We start from the raw sequence: 16,155 nt of genomic DNA on the forward strand, positions 1-16,155 counted from the left end.
TACAGATGTGTCTCTACCCACCTTTATTTAGACCTGATGATTTGAACTCAGGTCTCCCATGTTTCTGACATAAACACTTTACCCTTGGGCTCTCTCCCCAGCTCAGTTATCTTTTCTTACATGATGTTGCCATAGGGTAACCCAGGCTGTTCTGGAATAACTGGTCTTCCTTCCTCAGGCCTCTGAATGCTGGGATTGCATGCATACCACCACACTCCTCAGCTATGAAAATAACTTCAATTATACATGTAGGTCTTTGCAGGCTGAAACTCTCAGCAATCTGATAACTAATAAGGTAAGGTTGCTTAGCACTTTGAACTGGTATTTAGGCAAGAAGATAGAGTACAAGGAAAACATTGAGTATGATTTCCCTGTGATTTCCAAAGTTTTTGGTTCTGTTTCAGTTGAGGAAGTGCTTTTCCGGTCACCTTTTTTATTCTCTTCAGATTACTATATACTTAATTGTGTACATTTTCTATTCAGATGTACTCATCAGAAGCAAAAGTCAGTAAACCTCCCTGTTTAAAAGAAAAGGAAAGGTTTCAAAATCTCAATAAGCTTTGGAAATGGTGCGTATCGCATGCATTTTTCTGGCGGGTCAGAATGAACATCATCAGTAAGACTAGACTCTGAGAACCTCCGCTCTTTTTCCTTTAATATGAGAAACGTTATTAACAATGTGGGGAAAGTGTATTCCGCAGAGAATTTAAAAATTAGTCATTCATAATATAGAAAGCATTTTTATTGCTGGAGCTTTGACTGAATGCTGCTGTGCAAACATGGTGGTGAAAACTTGGGTCTGAGTTCTCTATTCCCCAGTGTTCTGCTGGCTGTGGTCCAGCTCCGGGGAACTGAAGTTGGGATGGAGACTCTCCTCAGCAACAGTGCTCTAGAGTGGAGCCTGGGCTGTCTCCAGGTTCGGCAATTGGCCGTGACTTCCTCTACACCTTCCCCCCCCCCCCCGCCCCCAGATAGTTTTATTCTTTCCCAGGAGTTTTGCCCAAGCTCTTTCCTTAGTCAACGGCTCTAGCTGAGATTTTTGATTCTCAGGAAAAAAAAAAAGTTGGAGACACAGCTGCCAACTCATCATCTCTCTGGGTTTTGTAAAACAACCAACGTTTTAGGGTTTCACCCAACCTTTTATCCTCTCATGTTTTTGTTTTATTATTATTATTTTTTTTAATCTCTGTGTTCACTGAAACTATCCCCCAGCCACCAGTGATACAGTTGGTTCAATGTCTCTCTGTTTCTCCTGCCTCGTGAGCATCCTTCTTCACCACCCTCCACATTGCCAGTGAGGAGCCTTCGTTGATTGTTTGACTAGATCTCTCCAGCGTTGTCCTTTCTGTCAGTGTCTAGGTCCAGGTACAAAGGGTCCTAATTGGAAAGTTCAAATATATGGTGTCTAATCTCCCAACTGAGTCTGCTTATGTTTATCCATTCACGTTCCTTAAAGCCAAATAATAGAGTTTTGTTGCTGTTGTTGTTGTTTTGTTTTCTGTGGTTTTCCAGCTGAGGAGATGGTTCATTGGGAAGCCTTGGTTCCAGTGGGAACATGAAGACCTGTGTTTGATGCTCAGCATGAACATAAAAAAAAAAAAAAAAAAAAAAAAAGCTTGGTGCAGAAGCAACAGGTCTATGATCCCATCATTGTGGGAAAATGACAGCAGTGAGCCTGGAACTCACTGGCAAGGCAGTATAGTCACTCCATGAACTGCAGCTTCAGTGAGAGATCTGCTCTCTGTCAGTGCTGTGACATAGAGGAGGACATCCACTGTTTACCTCTGACCTCCAAGTGTGAACACACACACACACACACACACACACACACACACACACACACCAAGAACCTTGCAGAACTATGACAAGAGGACCAAAGCCCTGTCTGTCTCGTCTCGCATTTTTCCCACTTCCTGACTTTCCATCCTTTAATTTTTTCCTCAGGTTGGTTCTTTTCAGTTTCTGACAGTGCACACCATCACCTGACCTACCGGCAGATCCCATCCCTTCCGTATACTGTGTCGGCCAGTAGCTTGTGCCCTGAGTGAATTCCTTGCCTTTCTTTCATTTCTGGCTTATTCCTAGGGATCTTCTCAGCTGTAGAGGCTGCAGACCCTTCTCTTAATGGCTGGCGTTGTCTTCAGCGCCCGCCCTTTATGTTCCTACAGCAACATTTGAAACCTCATTTCCTATCTCAAGTAGACTTTCATAATTTTAAACTCTCTTTAAGTGTGCACCACCCCATTAGCTGATTACCATCAGTCTCTGTCTTTCATAATTACAGCCATTCTAAAGCCTAATGATACACTGAGGTCCGTACGACTGCTAATTATCACTAACCTGAAAGCCAACCTGGATTCCATTTTCTTTAGTAGAGCCATTGTAAGAATTGGGAGGGTTTCTAAAGTCTTTTCTTTCATCTTGCTGGCTCATTTCTCCTCCTCTTCATGTCTGCTATCATTTAAAGAATTTGTAGCATGCTGGGTACCGTTTTCTAAACTAATGCTGTTTCTCTCTTTGTTGTTCTGATGATAGAGCCCTTCTCTCCCCACGTCTCTGTCTCCGTCTCTGTCTGCCTCTGTCTCTATTGACCTCATCACACCTCCGTGTATGTGCAAATGCAAGCACCCATGCCTGTGCCCGGGAAAGCCAGAAGCTGATGCGCTTTCCCATCCCACTCTTCCAGATTCAGAAGTTTATCTCCAATGGAGGAGCTAGGGGAAGGACTGAATGAGCTGAAGGGGATAACCCCATAAGAACAATAGCAACTCACCAGACCACCTGGAGCTCCCAGGGACAAAATTACCAACCAAAGAGTATTCATAGCGGGATCCATGACTCCAGATACATATGTAGCAGAGGATGGCCTTATCTAGCATCAGTGGGAGGGGAGGCCCTTGGTCCTGTAGAGTCTTGATGCCCCAGCATAGGGGGATGCTAGAGCAAGTGAGTCAAGAGTGGGTGAGTGGGCGGAGGAGCACCCTCATAGAGGTGAAGGGGAGGGAGGAGAGGGGGAGTGGGATGGGGGGGTTGTGGAGGGGAAAAACTATGCATTATAGTACTTATCAATAATGCAGTACAAATCAGCTTCATATACCATACAGAGTCTACTGTGGCAAAATACAGTTCACACTGATTATTTTAAAAGGCAAAGCCCTAGACTTTTCCTAAACAGTTCCTGCATGGTTTTGCTGTTGCTTGTTTGTTTGTTTGTTTGTTTGTTTGTAAATGTGGTTTACTCATCCAGCTGGGCCTCAGAGTAACAATATAGCCAAGAAGGAAATTGAACCGTTGACACCCCTGCCTCCAAGTGTTGGGTACAGACATCTCTTACTGTACCCGAATCTAGAGTCTGTGATTCCTTCAGCTCCCTCTTCTCAGTTAGATCTTTCCTTGTAGCCATTTCTTCTTTTTTTTCTCAGTGTTTCTACTCGTGTTTGTGGGATATTGTCTGTCGTATGCTCAGCGCTTTGCTCTCATCAGCAGACAGCTGTTGAGGCAGTCCACCGGCTTCATGTACTTGTCGGGAAGAGAAAAACGTTGGGCGGATTAGATAAATAGAATTCAGTGCTAATCCGATGACTCTTAGTGAGGATGTTTCTATAGTGCTGTTTAGGTTATAGGAGGGAACTTAATTTGGCCGGACAAGTTAGGGAGAGTGGAGACTTGAAAGAAGCCCTGGCACTGAGGAGTGTGGTTTATCTGGAGCCCTGTGTCTATGGCGAGCATATGCTGGGGCAGAAGGAAACACGGCGTGGCTGTGGAGCTAACAGCAGGCATAGGAAGGCGTGAGCAGGCTGTGTGGAGTGCCGGGCTGGGGGAAAGAAAGGTCTTGAGAGCAAATGAGTTCAAAGCCTTCTGACTACATCTCAGTGGACGAAGAAGGGGCTTTCCCAAAGCTCTGCAGAAGGGATAACAGTTGGGTTCGGATGGCAGGGGAGGAAAGATGAGGTCCATCATGGTAAAGATGCCGCAGCAGCAAGCTGCATGCCTGGTGGCAGGGGCGTGCAGACCAAAGCATACTAACAACAGCCGCGGACATATAGTCTCCAGTGACGAATTCCCTCTAGCAAGACGGTGCCATGGAAACCTCTCCACACAGCCCCACCAGCTGGGGACCAACTACGAGAGCCTGCCTTCTCCTTTATACAGCCACAAACATGGTCCCTGTTTTTTGAGGTTTAATTTTATTGCAAAAAAATAGAGTATAGCCACAGGGTGATTTAAACAATATATACATTTAAGAACTACCTTGATAACGTGGTTTCTGAGGCCCATAACGCAGCATGTACCCAGAAATATCCCTTCTCCTTCTCCAGTATTTTAAACTCACTTTTTAAAAAATTTCCCTTGAAAATACATATATACACATATATGTATATATACAGATGTATATAATCCTTCCTAGCTTAATAAATTTTGAGTCTATATTAAATGTTCTTTTTATAGCAAAACAAACTTTTGCGGGGCTGGAGAGATGGAACAGTGGTTCAAAGCACTTGCTACTCTAGCAGAGGGCTTGGCCTTGGTTCTTAGCACCCCCATGGCAGGTCACAACCGTCTGTTACTCTTGTTCCAGGAGATCTACTTCCTTCTCCTGTCCACCACGAGCACCAGGCGTGGGCTTGCAGATGGAGCACATACATACCTGCTTGCAGACGCTCTTATACATAGAGTAAAAATAAATCTTTAAAAAAAAAAAACCCTCATACTTTACTTTCTAAAAAGTCATAACAATATATAACACGTGTATTGATTTAAAATAAAATGGCACCCCTTAAAAAGAGTTCTTTTTATTTGGATAGAAATGTGCATTGGTATACAGAAAACATTTTTTAGACAGTCATCTTGTGCTGGTTAAAAGGAGGATTCTGGGAGTATATGCTATTACCGGCAATATTCCAGGACCACTTTAGCTGGTGTGGTTGTTCCTCTGTGAAGATAGGCAGTGCTTTTGATTTTTTTCCCCTGTTGCTGTAATAAACAATGACGACAAAGGGACAAAGAACTTATTTACCTCACCATTCCTGTTTACAGTCCATCAAGGCAGAGAAGAAAACATACAGGAACTTTCCAGTAGGTAGTTGTGTTACATCCATAGTGTAGAACAGAAAGCCATGGATTAATGCATGTGTACCTGTCTTCAGCTCATTTGTCCTGGTCTCTCTTTTTAAAAATTCTTCTCTCATGTACTACTTTCTAAACACAGTCTCCATTCTCCCTCTCCTCCTACTTGCCACGCCTCCACACAAGATCCACCCCTCTTCCTGTTTCCCTTCATAAAGGAGCAGGCAGGCCTTCCAGGGATACCAGGCAAACATGACATATCAAATCACAGTAAATCACATTCTTATGTAATCTAAAATCCTAGGACCAGGAACTGGTGCCACCAACAATGGGCAGCGCTTCCCGACTCATTCATGTAATAAAGATAAACTCCCCACAGATCTGCCCAATGGGCCAACTTAATCTACAGTTCATCTTTGGGCGTCCCTTCTTGTGTGAGTCTTGATTACATCCAGTTGACTAACTGAAACGAGACATCACATGTACCATTAGAGGCATTAAAGGACATTGCCATGGTCTCTGCAAAAATCAGCATGCAGAATCTGTTACAGGCAGAGTTAAGGAAGAGAACTTTCTAAGTACAGAGTCAAAATGCATTCAGAAATGGCAGCCATGGACAAGGTGGACCCTTAGAGTATTTAAAACCAAAGTTAGGAAGGACATATCCATTCCAGACAATATTTAAATAGCGTTAAATCTGTGCCTCTGAACCTTTAACCGTTTTCGGATGAAATATCAAATGTTTGTTCCACTCCTCTGCAGGCTCCCGTCTTCGTCAGGAAGATTTTCCACCGCGCATTGTTGAACACCCTTCAGACCTGATCGTCTCCAAAGGAGAACCCGCCACTCTGAACTGTAAAGCTGAAGGCCGCCCCACCCCAACTATAGAATGGTACAAAGGCGGGGAAAGAGTGGAGACGGACAAAGATGACCCTCGCTCACACCGGATGCTGCTGCCAAGTGGATCTTTATTTTTCTTACGCATAGTCCATGGACGGAAGAGTAGGCCTGACGAAGGGGTGTACATCTGTGTAGCAAGGAATTACCTTGGAGAGGCTGTGAGCCACAACGCGTCGCTGGAGGTAGCTAGTAAGTAACATGAGCTGTCTTTTCCAGGGGAAATTGCATGGTGGGATCATGTGTGTTGGCAGCGGCAGTCAGAAATGGTGCACGTGTTACAGACTTCGTAGGCGGATAGTCTAGCTGTGTATGGATAGAACCTCTTGTGTCACTTTTCCTCATCCTATTTGGGTACTACTAAGTGTGAGTCGCATTATGCAGAGTTGCAGGATTGGTTTTCTGTTGAGTGTTTTCACCGAGGCCCCTGTATTCTCCTCTGTGATTGGATGAATCTCAGAAGAGAGTTTGAACTTTGGACTTTTGACATTGTTGAGACTCTATAGACTATGGGGACTTTGGAAGTTGGACCAAATGTACTTTTTTATTATGCAATGTCTAGGTATGGCCCCCATAGACTCGTGTGTTTGAATAAACCTATAGGGGCCAGGGAGTGGAATGTAGTGGTTTGACTATGTCTAGCCCAGGGAGTGACACTATTTGGAGGTGTGGCCTTGTTGGAGTAGGTGTGCCACTGAGGGTTTGAGGTTTAAAACCCTTATCCTAGCTGCCTGGAAGCCAGTTTTCTCCAGTCTGCTCCTGGCTTCCTTTGGATGATAGAACTCTCAGCTCTTCCAGTGCCTTGCCTGCCTGGATGTTATCATGTTCCCACCTTGATGATAATGGACTGAACCTCTGAACCTGTAAGCCAGCCCTAGTTAAATGTCCTTGTAAGAGTTGTCTTGGTCATAGTGTCTGTTCACAGCAGTAAAACCCTAACTAAGACACCCTCCATATTTTTTTCTTTTTTTTTTTTTTTTTTGTTTAAGCTGTGTTGAATAAATAAGAATTTGTTTGTAAGTAAAATAGTGTGCCATGCTGGACACTGTGTTTGTATGCTTCCTACCTGGTAGGGCATCAGAGCTTGGCGAAAAACAGGTGTGTGGTATTCTGATGTTTGTGGTTACTTCCTGCTTATTTCTACGTATATCCAATGTGCTGCTTTTGAAATGACCTCAAGAGGGATTTGTTGAATGATTAAATCGCTATATTTGTACAACAGATGTTCATTGTATTTGAATATGAATCTGACGTCTCTTACTTCCTACCCCCTTTCAGAACATTCCCTTCCCTTGAAAGAGTTCTGTTATGTGTTTATCAGATATCTCTAATTTATACAAAGGGATTGGAAAGACAAGTAAGGATCACATGAATTAATTTGAAATATATTTAATTGCTTATGTATCTTTTATATGCTTAGGGTGTCTCAGGATAACTCATATTTTAGCATGAATAATGTCCTACTTTTATTTATAGAAGTTTTTATAGTCTTTATCATTCAACTAGAACTTGAACACATACATCCACACATACATAATTATTAAATTTAGAGGTAAATCATAATACTAACATAGAATCAGCTCCAAAGACAGTAAATGGTTTGGACCCCCCCCCCCATACTAAAGGTTTATGGTACTCACATTGCGATAGACTGCCCAGAATAGCTGATATTAAAGGAAAATAGAAAATATAAGTAAATCATATAAAAACAACCAGTTTAGGTTATGTCAAAATTTGCCATTCACATCAACTCTGTTGTTCTTTTCTTACTGACTTGACTCAAAGTGAAGGTCTCAGAACTAAATTCATAAGAGGCCTAGAAGCTTTGATCATAACATTTTGTTTTAAGCTCAATTTTAAGCAGAATATAATAAAAACACTTAAATGTCTTCCTGTTTATAAACATGTGTACATGTTTTGCCGGTTATCATCATTCACACCTCTGTGATTTTTATCATTTTTTTAATAGAATAGTCATTCCTTGTTGAGGTAGTATTAAGGTAGGTAAAATCCAAAAATAAATGCAGGGGATCAGAAAAGCTAGAAGAGAAGATGCATGCTGTTTCCTGATTGTGTTGAAAAGAACAAACCAAACATATACAAAAAGAGAGACCCCCAAAACAACAACAACAACAAAAAAACAAGCAAAAAAAAAAAGAAAATCAATCGAAACACTAAATGCCAAACCAAAGGCAGTGGCGTATGTGCAACCAGAATAGCAATACCAATCCATGCTTCCCTGCTGTGTCCTCCCAGGCTCCATTTTTGTTCATTTTGGTATTTAGGAGGTAGTTAGAGGCCTGAGTTGATCAACCTGTCCTCTCTAGATCTTCCTTTAAAAAACACCTCCAGCTTCACCCCTGAATGTCTGGACACCCCACATGAATTGGCTTTTAGAAAGCTTTTTTGGCCGGCTTCTGTGAATACACTTTAAAGGTAATGTTAGATTCCAGTTAAGTTTTCTATCTAAGTGAGACATACCATCACCTTGAGAGTCTTGGTCAAAATGTTCATGGAAATCAAAACCAAATTCAGATTTTCTTATGTTTAATTCACAGATTTTAACCCCTAGGCTCCAAATAAAAAGGAATATTAATTATAATTTACTGAATGTAATAGAAACATCAAAAAAATGTTGTAAGATAATTCTTAGAATAAAGAGGGAAATGTATACATAGTTTATGCTTCTCAAATTTAGTAAGGTATTAATGGCAGTTTGATATATGTGTCCTTATTAAAGATAAGTTTTGCTACATGTAGACCAGCACCATTTGTTGGAGGATGCTTTCATTTTTCCACTGGATGGTTTTGGCTTCTGTGTCCATAGATCAAAGTGTCCATAGGTGTGTGTGCTTATTTCTGGGTTCTGTTTCATTCATCGACCTACTTGTCACTGTACCAATACCATTCAGGGTTTTTTGTTTGTTTGTTTTTTATCGTTATTGCTCTGTATTAAGGCTTGAGGTCAGGGATGGTGATTCCCCCAGAAGTTCTTTTATTGTTGAGAATAGTTTTCGCTATTCTGGGTTTTTTGTTTGTTCATACGAAGCTGAGAATTGCTCTTTCTATCTCTGTAAAGAATTGAGTTGGACTTTTGATGGGGATTGCATTGAATCTGTAGATTGCTTTTGGTAGGATGGCCACTTTTACTATGTTAATCCTACTAATCCATGAACATGGGAATATTTCCAAAGGCTGAAGTCTTCTTCGATTTGATTCCTTTCTTCAGAGACTGAAAGTTCTTGTCAAGTAGAGCTTTCACTTACTTGTGACTATTGCCAATGTTGTTGTTTCCCTATTTTCTTTCTCAGCCCATTTATCATTTGTATAAAGGAGTTAATTTTATATCCAGGCACTTGGCTGAAGTTGTTTATCAGCAGTAGAAGTTCTCTAATAGAATTTTTGGGGTCTCCTGTTTAAAGAAAATGCAGGATAAAAATGGAGCAGAGTCTGAAGGAAAGGCCACCCAGTGGCTGGCCCAACTTGGGATCCATCCCATGTGCACACACCAAATCCTGACACTATTACTGAGGCTGTATTGTGCATGAAGACAGGAGCCTGGCATGGCTGTCCTCTGAGAGGCTCTAGCAGCAACTGACTGAGACAGCCAACCATTGGATTGAGGTCAGGGACTAATATGGAAGAGTTAGAGGAAGCGAAATGGCATTACAACCCCATAGGAAGAACAACAATATCAACCAACCAGACCCCACCCCCACCCCCAGGGCTCTCAGAGACTAAGACAAAATACAAGCAATATACATGGGTTGGTTTGTGGCTCTGGGCACATGTGTAGCAGAGGACTGCCTTGTATGGCCTCAGTGGGAGAGGATGAGCTTAATCCTGTGGAAACTTGATGCCCCTGGGGAGAGGGATGCTAGTGAGGGTGAAGTTGGGGTGGGTGGGCAGGAGAGGGGGAGCACCGTCTTAGAGGTGGGGGTCAGGGAAGATGGGGTGCAGAACTCAGGGAGGGAGACCAGGCAGGGGGTCAACTTTTTGAAAGTAAATAAAGAAAATAATTTAATAAAGATTTAAAAATAAAAGATAATAAATTTTTGAAATCCTGAAGGCATTGGAATAGCATTTGAGTCAAGTGGTTTTTCTACTAGTTTAATTACAGTAATCACCCTGCCCCGAGAAAGGCTTTTGTGTGTTTGGAACATTTAGAAACTATTATTTAGTAAAAATCTTCTAAAGCACACTGCAAATCAACATGTAGAAATTTAAATCATACTGTTTAACTCATTTAGTTTTGACAATTAATATTACTTATGTCCCATTTCCTATGTTCTAAAACCCAAATCAGTCCTTTTGTATAGTAAATATATCATTGATCAACTCTGTTGATGGTGAGGGCAGATGGCAGCCATATTAGCTAAAAAAAAAAAAAAAAAAAAAAAAAAACAACCCCAAAACAAACAAACAAACAAAAACGCCTGGGAATACTGTTAAAGTTTGTTTTGTTTTTTCCAGAATATTCTGTTGCTCTTTGTTTTTCTACATGTCTCCTTAGATTAGGTACCATGAGTAAAATAAGAACTGTTCTCACTCCCCAAGGCTCAGACAGGAAGCCAGAGATTGCATCTGATTTCACAGTGATGCTGTGGCCTCGGTAACAGCATTAACAGAAGTGTCTTGAGGCAGTGTGGGTCTCACAGAGCAGTTGTTGGTAATGCCTTTAAAAACATTTTATCTGTGTTTTGCTTGTGTTTCAACCAAGTCTTACAGCTGCAACAACAACTGGAGTTCCTGGTTCCTAATATTTGTCAGTCCCTTAACCTTAAAAAAATACATAATGCACGTTAAGTCTTCATTTCTATGTAGAAATAATAGTATTCTTGTCTATTGTACATTGATATTTTTGTTAGAGATACTGTAACTTATAAAATTGCATGGATTGGTTGGTTATTTTTAGGAATTTCTTGTTTCTTTGTCATCTGCATTACAGTGATAAGCAGGAGAGTTGATAGTTGTAGGCCCCTGCTTGTCCTATGGTAAAAATTGCATGGCCCCTTTTTAAATAAAACTCAGTTGTGATGTAGTTATACTTATAGTATCTAATCATAGCATCTGAACGTTGTAACAAGAAATGCAGAGCAGGGCTTATTTCTAGGATTCGTACCAAAAAGTCTGGAAACTTTGGCTTTGCAAAAGAAAAGAAACTTTAGTATTGGATGTATTTTCCTAAATTGTTTTCCAATTATAATTTTTGAAGAGCAGAAATAAAATATAGCTGATAGATCTGCATCAGATCATATACCCTTGAAGATACTATTGTTTTTTATAATTTATGAAAACTCTTTTGTGTCTCAGATTCAACTCCGCTGTCAAAAATGGTCTTCTTGCCAGCCATGTTTTCGAATTTGTGATGAATTACACTATTAAATATAGTTTAAGGTATGTTTTAGGAAAAGTACCTATTGATCTGTTTTCCTACACTCAAATTTATTTTGTGCCCAGTACAAATGGATGGTGCAATCTTTGATACAAGTTATATTTAAGAAGTGATTTGATCTTGGATAATTACACTCACTTTTAAGAAAAATTATTCTGAACCTTGCCCCTTATGGTTCTCATTGCAGAACATGGCTCTCAATGTCATCTGCGAAGCAAGGAAGAGTCAACATATGGTTACTTGCTTCCTATTTAAGCTGTTTTCTCCTGAGGAAGAAACATTCCCTTAGGACTAGGCAAACATCTGCTCACGATCTTAGCAGCAAAACCAGAGGAGTATTCTATTGCTTGGAAAATAATCATTGTATTAATTAATCAAAGATAGTCTTTTTTATTAACTGCATTTCTAAAAACCTGACTTTGAGGTAAAATGCATGTTAAAGACAGATTTTCAGCCCCTCTTAATACTTTATTATCTTTTGATAGCATTAGTAAATAATACATTGCAAAATAGACTCACAACTATCTAATTTTCTTCATTTAGATAAAATGAGAAGGCAGGAAAAAGCAAGTTAACCTTATGTGTGAAATAGACATAAACATTGGCTAATAGAATAACATGTTTGCAAAATATATTCCTGGAAGATGAAAATGTTTCTCCTGGGAGTTCGAATGGTTCTGGTGAAATGGAATGGAAAAAATTGGTACTTACATTTTTATTTGTTTATTTTGAGACGGGGTCTTACTGTAGCTCTGGCTGTCTTGGAACTCACTCTGTAGACCAGGCTAGCCTCAAACTCAGAGATCCACCTGCCTCTGCCTCCCAAATGCATCGATTAAAGGCAAGAGCTATACTGGCTATAAAATAAGAACTTATAAACATTTCATTGAGAGGTGTCTTTGTATCATCAGGAGGGAATATTTATTCAGTTCATACAGCAGATAGAGGGAAACAGAATCTCAGGTCCTTCCATTCAATCCTGGACAGCTTCTAACAAAACACATATACATTTTTTACATTTTTGAGCTTTCTGCTTTTAGGAATCACTGTGGGGTAGAAAGAGTGAGACACCGATGGCAGTGATTATGCACATAAGCAGAGTGTGAGTTTTAATGGCTGTTTTAGTTGCAAAGGACTGCGTTTGCCAAGCATTTCATTTTAACCAGTGTTAATCGTCATGTTATGGTCTATTCTTGAGTGAAGACTACTCTCAAGCAATAGATTATAGGCTCAAATACATAGTGGACTTCTTGATTTATAAAACTCTATTGTTTTCATTTCATATATCAATAACTTCTGGATATATCTTTGACTCAGGGTATATTAGAGGTTGTCTTCCCTCCCAGTCATAGATTAGAGAAGATGATTTAACCAGTCTTAAGGTAAACGAACAAACAAGCAAACCAACCAATACCTTCTAAAATTCTGTATTAACTTTTTGTTAACTAAAAGTGATATATATATTTAAGTAATATATATATATTTAAGTTATATATATATATATATATATATATATATATATATATATATATATTTGAGAGGTATCTGTGTACTTTATAGAACACTCTTTGTACATTTTTTACTTATTGATTTTGTGTGCACTTGGGCATGCCACAGAGAGCATGGGATAAGGCTGGGTCTCTCCTGTCGTGTGGGTCCTGGGTATGTAGCTCTTAGGTCATGAGATGTGGCAACAGGAATCTTGATGCCCTGAACTATCTCAGTTTTGAACTGCATAGATACAAGATTGTTTAATCTTGAAATTTTACTCCAAGAGTTTTCTGCAGTTGAAATGTTAGCGAACAGACTTTCGTGCATTGTGTATAGAATGGTCATACCATCAGATAAACTATATAGAATTGTATTATGATTTTGATCTGTCATAATCACTCCATTTCTTTGTATCTTTCATTCTTTAGATTTCATTTTTTTTGGAGTACATTTGGCTAACACTCTACCACTGAGCTACAACCAAAGCCCTCAGTCCTTTTTTTAGAACTACAACAGTGGTTAAATGTATTAGAACCAGTGAGAGATGTCCCAAGATGACACAGGCAAGGTAGATTTCTGGATTGAATATTAGAAAGCTGCCCACTACTGCATGTTAGTTTACATGACTTGGGGTAGAGCCAATCAATACAGCCATCCTGGGTGATGGTGACAAGCTCTATCATGAATCTCATGGACCACTCTCTTCATTTTCTAAAAAAATGCAGTGATAGTTGTACATGCTGAAAAGATATTCAGTCCCTTGTAGTTTCCAGAGAATCATTTCCACACCTACTTATTTATAAGAAATTTTTGGTAGACTCTCATTGTACCAATAGCACTGTCTTTTAAAAGCTAGTTAAGACAGAAGGTGGATAGCTGTCTCTTTCTCTTTTTTTTTAAGTCTCTGACATTTATTGATGATTTAAATGCTGGAACTCATTCTTTCATGTTTAGACTGATTTGAGATCATTGGTATTTACTTTAAAACATGTTTTTTTGCAGGACATATTTGTTTACTATGAACATACTTTCTTAGTATAATTAATTTTAATCAAATAAAATATAATTTAACTAAGGCTGTCATTCCTTGGCCACTGAAATTGTCCTACCTATAAATATTTGTCAAATTAAGATGTAGCATTGTTGAATGTCTTTGTGAAATGAAGTCCTTCTGTCTCTTTGTTCCTTCATAGAGGCAACTTTTTATACTGTATTTAAAAAGTAAATGGGATGTAAAACTATGAAGAACAGACAGCTACCATATAGGCTATTATAAGTTGTTCCTAAATATATTCCTCTAATCATTCATAAATGCTCTGGCTCTTTACGAGTGAGCAAAAACAAATTAAAAGCAACAAAATGTTCTTGCCTTATAGTCTTTGCAGGAGGACTAGGTGACCAGGAGAAGAGGGCAGTGAAGGGGATATAAAGTAACCATACAAAGAGATGCTTTCTGTTCAATTGTGACAGGTATCACATGGAGTAAAAAAAGAGCTGAGAACGGAGTTTCATGAGGGTATTACTAAGAACAAAGAGAAACCCATTTCAAACTACATGAAGGGCTAAGAGGAAATGATAAACACCTTTGAGAAAATAATAAATTCTAAGACTGCGGTATGAGTAAGGAAGGTTGATGGGGGGTGGTCAGGGCCATGAAAGGTAGACTTTACAGCCACAGGAAGGATGTTCTATGTTCAGTGGAACGTTGCCACGGAAGTCTAGATAATGATGGAGTTGACTTGGTCTGATTTATCAATTTAAAACATCACGTGTATGGTACCTGAGAATACCTTGTCTACAGAATGAGTTAGGAGATGATTAGAAGAGATAAGTTAAGGTGGTTGTTAAGTATTTCATGCAATATCGTTGGTGGTTTGAAGTTGGTGATAGGAGCTAGGGAGAAAACGGAGGGTTTGACTCTCATTTTGGAGGGTGAAATAGAAGCTGAAAGGTTGTGGAAGATGCAGTTATTGGGGATTGTAAAGCAGGATCAAGTCTATGGTTATGCACGTACCATTGGCAGTTTGGAATGCAGGTCGATAGTCTGATGGTTCCCAGTAATTATTATGCCTATCACAGTACTAAGTCAGTTTCTTTATCTGAAATATCACATTTTGCTTCTTATTCCATTAGTCGTTGACTCGGTATACCTCTCCTTGTCTTGTGTTCAGCCCTTAGCTCTGAGTGCTCCTGTTGTATCCAAACCACATGCTGAGTGCACAGTATCAGACTATAGATTTATACTTTTGCCTTCAGTACCTACTGTCATTCCTGCCCCGTAATTAATGAGGCAATCTACCATGGTTCTGAGATGTCTCCTTCCCTATGGAATGAAAATGCTGAAGGATGGTAACACCACTTCAAGGAATGGTCTACACTTTTCATGGGCCACTCAGCCATATATATATAATGTGTGTGTGTGTGTGTGTGTGTGTATCAAACTTTGTATGATCTCCAACACTTCATTGCAAGCACCTACAACATGGGATCCTTGTGATTAGATTACTACTCATGATAGTCACTATAGAGTAGGAACTGTGTCAATCAGTATTCTGAGATAATAAAATGAAAAGATGGAAAGATTTATTATATGTGGTTCTCAGTGTCATGAATTTCTTTTGTTCTCTCAGGTTGGAATATCTGGTGAGAGAGGATATAGGGGAGAGCTTTGAATAAGTAGTTACCTCATGTCAGATTTAAATGAAAACCTAAAGAAAGGGTAAAGATCTCCTCACTGGGCCCCATATCTTAGAGGTTCTAGCAACTTCTGCCACAAGCTGCTTAGTCATGAGAAGCACTGAAGATCTAGACCATCATGGCAGCATCCATCAGTGGGTCAAAGGATAAGGCAGAGGAGGTGTGTATTTGTAATATTCAGCCACAGGAAAAAGATTGGAACTTTGTTCCTTGAAGAAATCAGATAGCAGGATAGATCACCACATTCAGGGAAATAAATAGACTTACAAAAGCATCCTGTGGTACAAAGCATTAACTCCTTTGTTAAGATGATAGTTAATCTCATGGAAGATGAAATGGAACAGTAGTTACTAGGGTGTGGGAAAGATGAGAGAAAAAGGCAAAACGGAAAGAAAAGAAAGGAAGCCCATCTTAGTTACTTTTCAATCGCTTTGGAGACACACCATGACCAAGGCAACATATAAAATAAAGCATTTGATTGGGCGCCTCCCTTCCAGTTTCAGAGGGTGAGTCCATACCATCCTGACAGAAAGCGCAGCAGCTGGCCAGTAGGCCTGACACTGGAGCAGTAGCTGAGAACCTGCATCCTGATTTGCAAGTTGGAGGCA

The 16,155-nt window shown here is 39.8% G+C and overlaps 1 protein-coding gene across 3 annotated transcripts in view; it reads left to right on the top strand.

Annotated features, from left to right (window-relative positions):
* The first annotated feature begins 5,863 nt into the window (after nt 1-5,863).
* Robo1 (roundabout guidance receptor 1) overlaps nt 5,864-16,155 on the top strand; it is a 305,991-nt gene continuing 295,699 nt past the window's right edge. For all 3 annotated transcript variants that reach the window (XM_076943072.1, XM_076943071.1, XM_076943073.1), the window contains exon 1: nt 5,864-6,156. In XM_076943072.1, the coding sequence (XP_076799187.1) occupies nt 6,015-6,156 (142 nt within the window). In that variant the 5' untranslated portion in view covers nt 5,864-6,014. The remainder of the gene's footprint in view (nt 6,157-16,155) is intronic.

This window comes from Arvicanthis niloticus, chromosome 12 (assembly GCF_011762505.2).
Source record: "Arvicanthis niloticus isolate mArvNil1 chromosome 12, mArvNil1.pat.X, whole genome shotgun sequence".
NCBI classification, from domain to species: domain Eukaryota; kingdom Metazoa; phylum Chordata; class Mammalia; order Rodentia; family Muridae; genus Arvicanthis; species Arvicanthis niloticus.